The sequence below is a fragment of the Stylophora pistillata genome, chromosome 12 (assembly GCF_964205215.1).
Source record: "Stylophora pistillata chromosome 12, jaStyPist1.2, whole genome shotgun sequence".
Classification (NCBI taxonomy): domain Eukaryota; kingdom Metazoa; phylum Cnidaria; class Anthozoa; order Scleractinia; family Pocilloporidae; genus Stylophora; species Stylophora pistillata.
In genome coordinates this window covers 23468517-23480523 of record NC_142530.1, presented here as the reverse complement: position 1 = coordinate 23480523, position 12007 = coordinate 23468517, and the positions used below count along the sequence as shown (strand labels likewise).

The following is a 12007-nucleotide window of genomic DNA, read 5'->3' as shown; positions in this document are numbered from 1 at the left end:
AAATACACTATGTTAAATCTAAACCAGGGCACAGCGATGAACAATAATTTTACTGAATTAGATCTTTTCGGCTGTTTTCAAACTTTGCTTTGCAGTTTGAGATATTGGTCTGCAACTCCATAAACCAGAAATAAACCGAAGTGCAATTTAAAAGGAGTATGGCTAAGATGTGATGGGCTGTTTACCTCGATCAGAGGAGCTTTGTTTCGTGACAACTCCCTTGCATTTTCGACTTACTACAAATTGATATTTAAAGGTTCCCATACTTTTATTTCTTCTCGACTGCGGATTCTTACCAAACTCCGAAAGATTTACCGTCTTAACAAGGCATGACTAATCAAGCAATATGGCGGTTTGCTTGTTAATTTCAGTTAGTTAAGTTGCTTATTTCTATAATTAAATGAATACATTGAAAAACTTTACATCTTCGAAGTGGTTTATTCGAATGAATTACTACATGGCCTCGGGTACGCCGTCGTTGAAAATATTTTACTTTACACAAATGTCCAACTGCAGACACAGGGTAAAAAGAGCGCGATCATACGTAACACCGATGACAATACAATTACTAACTCTGCTCTCAGCTAATTCTTTCTGGTGCGATAAGATAAACCAATCTCTCGCAAAAGGTCGAAAAGCAGTGTTAAAATGGCTTTCGAACTTACCATCTTCGTATTTTTTCGGTCATGTTTAGAGATCTCGTCTCAAATAATGTTACCTATCATCACTTATTTCAAGAAATACTTAGCTCCATAGTTGATCGTTGGGCATGCTTGCAATTGTGGTAATTGCGTAATGACATGTATCGTTCAAAATGGCCGCCCATCTTGCCTTTTTAAAAGACCTTTTGAGCGACTTGTGGATTGTTTCGCAATGAATGGTTGTCATGAGTTGGGAGGAAGATACCGCGTAACTTTTACAATATAGACGCTCTTCCGAGCGCTTGTCATGTCACAATCTGTAGTACAGTTTAACTAATATTTTTTATAACCAAAAAAATTAATACAAAAGGTGAATGAGATTTCCATTTACCTATGATTAGTATAAAAATAAAATTTAGTTCTCAATTGTTAATCCTCCCCCAAAGAGGGTGACGATTTGCCTCCCAGTATTCCATGCAATACTAATGGCGAAGCGATCGCTTCTAGATCTGAATTCGTCCGACGTGTTTTTTTTTTTTTATTTTTATTTGAAAGTTTCTGTTGAATTATCCCTCTGTTCTCTACTGTATCTCAGCGATTGTCTATTCTCTAAGACGTCCATAAAAGCTGGATAGTCAGTCTCAACGTGAAGGCAGATCAAAGTCTTGTTTATTTAGAATTCATTATTGAGCAGTCTGCCTTTGAGTGCTAGTAGGTAAAGCGCATTGACTTACTTTTTAAGTTAACAGGAAATATCCGTAAGGTTTTAGAGAGCGTTTCAAAATGTAAATGTGTATTACGATATTAAGGTAGATTTTGAAGTATTTTGCTTCACTGCTTGTTCTGTTAAAATTCGCGGGAAGTTTAAAATCATTGGAGGCCATATTTGGAAAACCGAACACAAAAATGCTCTGTCAACGGGTCGCTATCCAGTAGCTACTCGTTGACTTGCGGCGTCCCTCAAGGGACCATCCTCGGTCCATTATTGTTCTTATTATATATCAACGATCTTCCAAATTGCTTATCAAATTGTAAACCGAGAATGTATGCCGATGACAAGCACCTCACATATGCGGGAAGCAATCTTGAGAACGTTCAGTTTTGTCTAAATGAAGACCTAGAAAACGTCTTCAACTGGCTACAAGCGAACAAACTCACGTTGAACATAACTAAAACCGAATTCATGCTAATAGGGTCGAGGCAGAGACTGAATACTCTCACAGCTTCACCAACAATTAGAATGAACAATACTCAAGTGAGCCAGGTTACAGCTACAAAATCGCTTGGTGTAATAATAGACGATAAACTCGATTGGCATAGTCACATCGAAAAACTAACGAAAAAGATCGCCTCTGGTATCGGGGCCCTAAAGCGAATTAGGCACCTGATCCCAGCATCAACCTTACATCTCATCTACCAAGCTTTAGTAAAACCTCACTTTGATTACTGTGACATTGTTTGGGGTAGCTGTGGGAAAACGCTACGAGACAAACTGCAGAAATTGCAGAATAGAGCAGCCCGTGTGTTGACATTCTCTAACTATGATGCTGATGCAACTGAGCTACTCGAGTTTTTAGGGTGGAAAAATCTTGCACGCCAGCAGGAAATCCATAAAGCCACCATGATGTTTAGATGTCTGCACGGGCTAGCTCCAAGGTATCTATATTCAAAGTTTACGTGGCGTGACTCTGCTTATGACCTCAGGGACTCTGAAAATAAGCTTAATGTTCCACTACCGCGCACTAATTATTACAGAAAAAGCTTTAGCTACAATGGCGCCACATTATGGAACAGTTTACCACGCGATGTAAGGAACACAGAGTCTCTGGGGTTATTTAAACGTAAGATCAATGACATTCTTTAAGTCTAACGCACGGCATTCACGGAAAACAGCTTTAGTGTTATAGTATGTGGTTTTAATTTTAAATATCTTAGCGTATGTGATATGTATTTTTATAGGCTGATGAATTGATCGTGTCGAAATAAAGATTACAATACAAAACAATGTTGATTCCACTTCGTGTCTCAGGGGAAACTGCCTTATTTGAGCGGGATCGCTTACGGATGGGAAGTATTTATTAATTGATTTTTTTTTTGGTGGATGATAAAGTGTATGATTGATTTTCTAAAGCGCAGCATTTGCCTGAAAAGAACAAAGTAAATTACATATTGATAAACAGAGCTGATCATAAATATTAACGTAATTTCCATTGGTACTCAAGATTTTTTTGCAAACTGAACATATATTCTCTTGTTCAGCAAAAGAGTGTAAATGAGTGTAATTGAGGATGAGGTCTCAGAATTATCTTTATAAGAACTAGAGAAGAGGAGGGGCTGCTTATTTGATACGAGTTGCATACCGGGCCCAGTTGTTCAAAGGGCAGACAACTATATTCAGCGGATAAGTGATAGCAAAACGCACTGCGCTATCCAACCTTCGAGCAACTGAGGCCAGTATTCTAACTTTTGGTTTTGTGAAAGGGGGTATAGGAGTTGTATGAAGAGGCAATAGCTCGCTTCAATTAAAAATACTCCTTTTTTACTCGGAACTTGATTTACTACTCTGTAAAGTGAAGAAGTAAATTTTGCCAAAAGCGGAAAAATGACCTTTACAAAAATATGTTTACAAATATAAAGACGGGAAAATAGATACAGAGATACGAAGATAAGAGACAAAAATTATCAAAAGGTGAGGGAAAATTTCGAAACACGAGATACTCGTTGGGAAGGGGTTAAGATAGAGGCAGAAATAAAACCCACACTTCTATAAGGGCGTGTCACATGACATCTACAGGGCGGCGTGATTTAATTAAGGGAAGGGGGATTTAAAAGGGGGACTGTTAGTTCAAGGCTATAGGCAGCATGTGTTAGAAATATATGTGCATGCTTATGGCAGTCGCTCTGACATCGTCTTAATTTGTGTGAATTTTGACATTTATTCCAGTTTGGATATATTTTCAAGCTTTATCATTTTCTGTTTTGTTCTGTTGAAGACGAAATCATATGTACTATACGAGTGTTAGCTGTGTTTGATTTTGATTACCGCACGTAAGTTTACAATCTAACAGGGCGTGAAACTCTTAGAAACTCGGCCTGTCCATTTCGTTTTCTCTTAAGGATTTTCGTCTCCACACACGTTATAATAGTGCCAATTGCGGCGCTTGGCATGTTTACAAACATTTGTTTGGTTCTTCTGTTACTTGCCAGCTCACTTATTCCAAAATTTCACTTTCAATTAACGAAAAAAGGCCTGACATAGTACAAATTAGCAGATGCCGTGACACTGTACTCTATACTCTGACAGAGCACGCCCTTTCAACCAATGACAGCGCGCGTTATATCCGAACTTATCATAAAAGTATACTGGAATACTTCCACTTTTTTTCTATGCATTGGATAAAATAATTCGTTATCAACCTTGCCGTTTGTTCAATGTTTTTCCATCCTCCTAAATCTTGCAATAGTATGTGTTATGGAGAGTGACAAGAAGAAAAGTATCTAGAAATTTCTAGATTGCCTAGTCATGCTGACTTGCATGTATGAACTTTCTTTCTCGGGAACTTTGTAGAACATTCTATTAGCTTTTCTTACTATGATTTAATACTACCAAAATAGTACTGTTGTGGATAAGCTCGTTCACTGAGGCACGAGGAAATTTAGCTTCATATATATGTTTTCTGTATATTTTTGAACTAGTAGAGTCTTACAATTTGTACAGAGGTTGTACATGAATCGAGGTCAAAAACTAACATGAACTGACAACTTGAAAAACACGAGGTAGTGAAAATATGTACAAAACTGCGCAACGACAGATATGCAAATAAGTATGCTGATTCAAGTGTGTCCATGTTGTAAGCTCCTGGAATGTCGGAGAATACATTGTGAGCGAATATAAAACACTGTCGTTTTAATTATAGTAACCGGTTGTTGTTGCTGTTGTCGGGAGTGACCGACTGTTTAGAAAGCTACACTGAGAGAGAGTTAGTGTGAAGGAAAGTTCATATCAAGGAATTTTGAACTGTGAGATTGCGTCCGTGGTGAGGGAATATTTATTTTGTAGAGTGCTAAATATATCTTATTAATCAAGCGCGAGGGCCGCACTGGGAGAATATTGGCCCGAGGTCTTGACAGTACGGACCGAGCGCAGCGAGGTCCGTACAAGAAAGATCGAGGGCTGATATTCTTCCAGTACGGTCCCGAGCAAGCTTGGTTAATAAGAGATTTATTATACGACTGAAGTTCAAAGGGACACAAGTGCGGTATCATTCGGGACCATTCGGGACAGTGCCCGGTCCAATACTGAGAGAATATTGACCGGCAATAGAGCATTTTCATTGGTTGATTTTAGTTATTGGCTCTCTGACTGCCCGAGTCGTGTAATAAAGTAAGTTATTGAGGCTAATTATTGTATTGTCTGTTGAAGTTGCCCCTAAGTAAGAACATTTCACGTCGTCCAATAACGTAGTTAAGTTCGTAGGATTGTAGGGTTTTCTGTCGGTTGAATTATACCGTAACATATGACTGAGTTGCAATTTCCTCTGGCTGTAATTAAAAAATGCGAGACTTTTCCAGAAAATAGTGGTCTTCCACTACTTATTCCTCTTGTTTTTTGTTTTTTTTTTGTCCTTCCTCGTGATCTACAGCAGGTAATGTAGAGGGTGATCTGAGGCTTTGCTTGTGCTCCAGTTTGTTTTGAGCCTGCTCTTTTAACTTGCGGACTTCTCTTAATTCCTCTTTTAGTTTTTCGGTTGTCACTATGTGATTCTTTAGTTCACTCTCCAGTTGAGAGCGAAGGCGTTTTATTTCTGATGTTAATGATTCTTTTTCCTTGAAACATTCTTTAGTAGTTTCCTCCGCTTTCCGTTGCATTTCCTTGAGATTTTGACGGTGTAATCGGGCTTTTCTACTAGCAGCTTTTAGTTCTGCCAACTCATTTGCCTGCTTTTTTGTTTTATCACGTTCGTCTCTTAAAAGAGTTTCCAACGCTTTTCTATCTTCCCAAAATTTAGCTTTAAGGTTTTGATATTTCTTTTGGAGAAGATCATTTTCCTTCTGAGTTTTTAAGTAACGCTCAACAAGTACAGCTTTTTCTTCGAGTACCGCCTTTAACTCTAGATTGCACTTTTTAGTTTCATCTTCTCTTTCTTTGATTACATCATGCAGACCCTGGCATTCTTCTTCAAGTCGTTTTACCTTCTCGGGTACTTTTTTTCCTCGGCAGTTTTTCTTATGGAGAATCATTTCGATAATTGCACTGCATTTTTCTGTAACTTCGTTTTGGAGCCTTTCACACCCCTCTCGGATTACAGTTGATATTTCGACAAGTTCTGATTGGTTCTCTCGTTCATTTTCTTGTTCACCAGGAATCCCCCCAGTTTTCCCCACTGATTCATCTTGTGGTGAGCAACTGTTCACATCTAGAAGGCGAGAAAGATCAAGAGAGCAGCTTAGACCCTGTGTATCAAACGCAAACAACGACAGTCTTCTTCAAGTCGCTTTCCTTCGCGATAACTTCTTCTTCTTAATGTATAAATCGCCTTAAATATAAGCTTTCTTACAACCTGCCGAGTGTTTTTTTTATGAAATAATGAAATCCTTTGGGGCTCTTTCTTCTACCACATTTCATATTCTGTTGCTCTTACGTAGAATTATTTACTTACTACCTTTTCCCATGATGGTCTTTCTTTCATCAAGCTCTTTCTCCAGATCCTGAACTCGTTCTTTAAGTTTATTGGTTTCTTTTTCCATATTTTCTTTAAAAGAAACAGTTTCGTTTTATTTTTGAAAACGAGCATCAAGACCAATCACGCACATCTTGTGCAATAATAGGATAGATAGCACTTTCATGGATTTAGTTAGAAAGGGGAATGTGTCTTTGTAAGAAAAGAAGAATAAGTGAGAGAACGGGGTTTCAACAATGCTCTATTGCATAACTCTCAGTAGCTAAGTTCGGGGTCCGAAATGTACGCTAGGTGTATGGCCAGCTCGATTTTTGCTCTGGCAAAAATTCGAGTGGAAAAAGCTAGGTTCTTTAACTTAGAGTACGGACCGAGAAAACGAGGTTAACAAGATATTTAGCATTTAATTTTTTCCTCAAGCGTCTAAGTGGTCCGGAATCCTAAATGGATAATTCCGCGCGCTACAATGGTTCGGACTTTTCCCTTCCAGATCTCAGGTACGGAACGCTCCGAGTAGATAGATTCAAGAGAGAGGCTTAAAGATGTAAATATCGCAACCGGTGACTGGAGGTTATAGATTCGCTTTTGTTTTTTTGATAAATGTAACATTTAAAATTTTGAAATAAAGTTATTATCGTATATACCTGTTTCCTCTTCAAAATCTTTCTCCAGTGTAGTTTTCATGTCATATATGTCACTTCTAGCTTTTAAGCAACTGTTCAATCTCGAAATCAACGCGTTTTGTTCTTTTTTGTATTCTTTTTTCTCTGCAAACAAAAATTTGAGAACATGGAACATTCCGAGTACGTGAACAGGTTTCATATGAGAAACACCTTACAATCCCAAATACTCTAAGGCCGTGCTTGTAAGTTTTAAGTTAACTGCATTTTGCCAAAAAAATAATCATAATAATAATAATAAAATTTATACACTTATACCTTCCTGCCATAGGCCAAAAGCCAGAAACTCCTGGCTTCTGCGTAGGCTATCAACAAAGCCATCGAATGCATCAGAATCTTTCTTTTGCAGAATTTTCAAAAGTGCGTTGTTTTTGTCTTTCCTAGTAGCTTCATTTTCTATTAGATTCATATCTTCACCACTGATTATCTCCCTGGACAAAAGTGAAGGAAGAATTTTCTTCACTTCAAGATCCTTCGTGATAACTTCCCATTGTCTGTAAAGTACTTCGATATGCATTCCAGACATGCCACGACCTCCTTTCATTAATGCTCTTTCGACCAATCTAAAAAGCAAATGTATCTTTAGTTCGGTTGGTAACCTGGTCATCCTAGGTCCCTTCCTATGGTCCCAGATACCCGAGACAACCCTCCCCCCGAGACAACTCTACGGAGTGCTTCTATGAAATTTGACATCTGCTAACCCTCGTTCGGCTAGGCCACGTTATATATTCGACAGAGTGGCGGAAGACAGGAAAAGAATAGCTGTAATACGCAAGGGCTCAGGCTATGGCGTGTGCACACTTTGTCTGTTCAGTTGTCTTGTCTAGGGTCGGTGAGACAAGGTGTTTACTGCCAGGGATACTCTACCTGTCGGGGTGAGACAACTCATCTCCCACCCTCCGAGTTGCCTCGCGAGACGGGTTCATAAACTAATGTAAACGGTCGGTTGAATTTTTTAAAGAAATAAGTGAAAAGTTAGCTAGTCCAGGGTAACTCGGGAGGGAGGGTTGTCTCCGTTACCCGAGACCATGTAAATGGGGCCTAGTTTGACCATTCATAAAGGGTTATTAAGGAAACGGCTGTCCAATTACAACCAAGAGAAGCGACTTATAGTATCTTGATTACAACCACATTCTTAGTTCTTCAAGTGTCTATAACACGAATTTTTATGGCGTGCTTATTTAGCTTATCATATGTAAAAACCAACTTCGATAGAAGAAAAATTTCAAAGAAAATTGAAACTCTGTTTTTTCGGGCCCTAAAGTATGGTTATATTGTCCATAAAGTGTCCCGTAGACTGCTAACGAGTTTGTGGGTGATGACGTTAGAACTATGAAAACTCCCAGTAGAAACTTTCAAATCTCTCACATCTCTTGCAATGATGTATCGGTCAGCGTCGACCTACTCTTGGAATAATGTCCGATAACGATGTATATCTACCTTCAGCAAGCTCTACCGAGAGTTGTGATATATCATATTCAAGTAGCAAAGAAGAAATGGAAGTTGCGAATATGGTTCGGCCCTACGAAGGAGAAACGCGTTCATCAAACGAAGCTATTGACGAAGACTAACAAAGACGGTTTCTCGTTTACGGCGTTCAGGTCAAGATTAAAATATAAATTAAAAAATTCCGATGCTGTCCAGAAAGCCGTCGTGAGCTTCTATCGTATAGGAGAAGATAAAGCTTTCGAGCGATTCAAGGTCTCCTGTCGGTGAAAAGCATTGGAAGTCTTCGGTAACACATCATAGGGATCAATGAATAGTCTAACAAATTTGAGTTCTACCCATTTTAGTTCAATTTGAACCCACATATAAAATAAGTAAACCTCTTCGCCATTTCACATTTTTAACATGAGACTTTCAGCGTCCTGCGACATGGACTCTTGTAGCATCTCGAAGGAGTCCCTTAAGCGGATCACAAACTGGACGGCCAAGTGCTACACTCACTTGGGCTCCCAATACTCAGTGCCCCAGTCTATTATGCATTTCATTCTGTCCATTTTTAGGAATATCTGCCTTCTGAGACAACTTTTAACGAAAGGGAAGTTTTCATGAGAGATTGGATAGAAAGCTACTAACCATTAGATAGAGGACTGTCAGGGCAAAGATTACAAAGGACAAAGCAGGTGCACTTCCTCCAGCTGTTTACGCACAGCCTATATCCCATTGAGATCCTCTGTTCCGGCAATAGGATATCAGGCTGGTCAGGAATTTATTTCCGTCATTAAAATACGATGAAAATTATAATTGGCAGGATTATCATACGATAAGAAAAGCGCATGTGTAGTCATAAGGAAGGACGAGGAGTATGGGTACATCTCAAGCGCGTGAAATAAACAAGAATAGGAACCTCACCATTCTTCGCTTGTAAAATGTCAGCCGAAAAGAGTGGTGAAACAATCGTGTCTGGTGTGGGACAGGCCGCTAAATCAGATTATTGTTAGCTGAATTCACCGGCCATCTTCCCCTGATTTGACTTGTGTTATGTGTTCTTAATAGTGGATGACTTAGAAGAGTAAAATCTCCTCAGTGTCGACAATCAAAACGCTTCCATTATGGCCACACAGCTACATCTTCTGGAAAGTAGTGTATAGGAATACACTGTGTATTTGTATTATTCTTGTAGGTAACATCATTTGCCGTTCCGGCCACGTAATGCGTTCGTCCCTTCATCTTGAGTTCTCCTTTCTTCACAATAGTTGCAGACGCGTCTTATAACAATTTTACGTCACAGCTATGTAACATGGTTGTTTTGGCCGCGCGCTAAATGGGGACACTTTTTTGGCCGCCAATCGTACTTTCAATGCGTAAAAAATTGGTCAAAGAGAACTCGCTAGACGCTAAGGTCGATAATTTCAAATTTTAAATACCAGCTATCAATCAGAAAAGGCAAAAATTGTGTCACAGGCACTATAATCGCAAAGACTAACTAACATCTAATTTCTCCCTGGAATTTCACCCTTGGGTCAAACATTAACGTCACAAGAATAAAGGACATGATCACCAACTGAAGAAACAATCTTGACTGTTAAGAAAAATTCTCCTTGTCTTCGCCATATGAAATTTATAGAGAATATTATGGAAAATATGCAAACTAGTGATAAGGTTGAAACAGGGGAAAAGAATTAAAAAAATAAATTCGAACCGACAAATAGGAGGACGTTTATGCATCATTTTTACCAATAGCTGATGCATTACCCAAACATTGCCCGGGTCGTTGTGCTCCATGAACCACCATCTAACCGTATATGAAATGGGGGGCATTATGACGATAATGGTGCGCGTCCCAGAAAATTATCTGTCAATCCAACTCCTAATGCAAAATTGCTTTCAGACAGGAACGTAAAAAATTACGATAGTTTTTACGTGTGTTTGATATCGACAATCAACTGCTGACATGTCATTCGCCTTTCGCTCCGCTTGATCAGGTTGAGAAATGAATGGCAAAGCGTTCGCTATTTTCACTCCAGTTGTTCGTCCAATTTTCAGATTATGGCAACCACCAACAATAATAATAATAATAATAATAATAATAATAATAATAATAAAAATTCATGTTGTTCACATAAAGCGAAGTTCAAAATTTCCTTAAGGGGGAAGAACACCAAATACGAAAAGGAAAACCGAAAGTTACTTGGCTTTGTTGATGGCATTTCTCGCGGCTGGGAACGAAAATTGACAACTAGGAGCTTTGCCACAGGCCGATCTTGACCTTGGACTTGAGCGGATTTCTTTTTTTTTTCTCTTCTCTCTTCGGTGAGGAAAAGGTTGTTTTGTGAGAATTTTGTGAATTAGTTTGTTTTAATAATGATTCAACGCTTCTTTTTTGTCTTAAGACTTATCATCTTAGTTCTTTATGATTTTCTTTTCGCGGATTGAATTAATCAGTGAAGTTGACTTTTCTCTTCAGTAAGGGCCTATTGTGTTTCTATCTAGACATGCGTAATTCAGCGAACGAGTGAGATATCGAGAAGAGGAATTCCATACCTGCGCTCCCTCGTATCATTCTCTATTTATCACAAATTCCTTTCGTTGATTCAATAGTAATACCTTATTTCTTCCATTTTTCGTTCGAGTTGTCCTTGATTCTCTATGGTAAAATGGATCATCTCATGAATTCCAAACTTTTTAAGCTCTCCTCTTATCTTCGCTTGCGTTTGTTCATACTTGTTGTGGAACGATAACAAGCTTTCATCGAGTCGATAAAGCATTTTCACTCGAAGATTTTTATCGCTGCATGATATTTGCTTTACCACAGGATCATCACTAGATGGATTTAACACTGCACCTGAAATTGCATCGTCAATGCCACGGCGATTTTCTTCGTATAATGTCTCAAAGCTGACGCCTGCTTTAAGATTTATGTCCATGACGACGGGAAAAGCTGTATAACCTCTCGCAGAAAGAATACGTTCCCGAGGTGTCTTACTTCTTGATGATAAAAGCCTGCTGCGGCGACCTGATGCATTCCGCAATTCAGGAGGTATATCGTCAGCCATCTGCTTTTAAAGGCTTCGACTTGAAAGCAGTCACTGTAATTGCATGGACTCTAAAAAACGAATAAACAAGCACCTAATAAATAATAAAACTATCTTCTCCTAAACTTCAAAAGAGGACTCCCGAAGAGCTCAGTGCCTATCCTATTTCCCTACCCACAAAGTAATGATTTCGTCCTCGATATAAGAGATGAGAGGGATTCTACGTTAGTATCCTCAATTTTTCCCATCGCTAGACCAGTTCTGCCTATCAAGAGAGCTAAAATGTTTAGTATGCGATATCGGTTTTTAAGTGCAATTTAACGCGGAATTCATGAGTCAGGTAATGAATTTTCCTTGAATCGCATAACTGAGTGAAAATAAGAAAACAAGAAATTAAATCGGCAGTATTATTGTTTGTTTTTATCCCGAGCGGGCGCTCCAGAAAGCCATTTCAAAGCCAATTGTCAGAAGTGTCATTATGTTAGCGAATAGAAAGCAAGGTTAGTCGTAGACGTTTGAACCTTGGACAA

The 12007-nt window shown here is 38.8% G+C and overlaps 1 protein-coding gene across 1 annotated transcript; it reads right to left on the bottom strand.

Annotated features, from left to right (window-relative positions):
- Positions 1-4308: 4308 nt before the first annotated feature.
- On the bottom strand, positions 4309-11537 carry LOC111331948 (uncharacterized). Its single transcript, XM_022937181.2, has 5 exons — positions 11050-11537; positions 7258-7562; positions 6964-7086; positions 6302-6394; positions 4309-6058 (listed from the first exon to the last, which is right to left on the bottom strand). The coding sequence occupies exons 1-5, from the start codon at positions 11496-11498 to the stop codon at positions 5235-5237; spliced, it is 1794 nt and encodes a 597-aa protein (XP_022792916.2). The 5' UTR covers positions 11499-11537; the 3' UTR covers positions 4309-5234.
- Positions 11538-12007: the final 470 nt, after the last annotated feature.

Coding starts and splice junctions, on each gene's coding strand:
- LOC111331948 (XM_022937181.2), bottom strand. CDS start 11,498: ATGGCTGACGATATACCTCCTGAATTGCGGAATGCATCAGGTCGCCGC. Junction 7,563..11,049: donor CGAAAAATGGAAGAAATAAG/GTATTACTATTG, acceptor TTTGCTTTTTAG/ATTGGTCGAAAGAGCATTAA. Junction 6,059..6,301: donor GACCATCATGGGAAAAGGTA/GTAAGTAAATAA, acceptor CTCGCCTTCTAG/ATGTGAACAGTTGCTCACCA.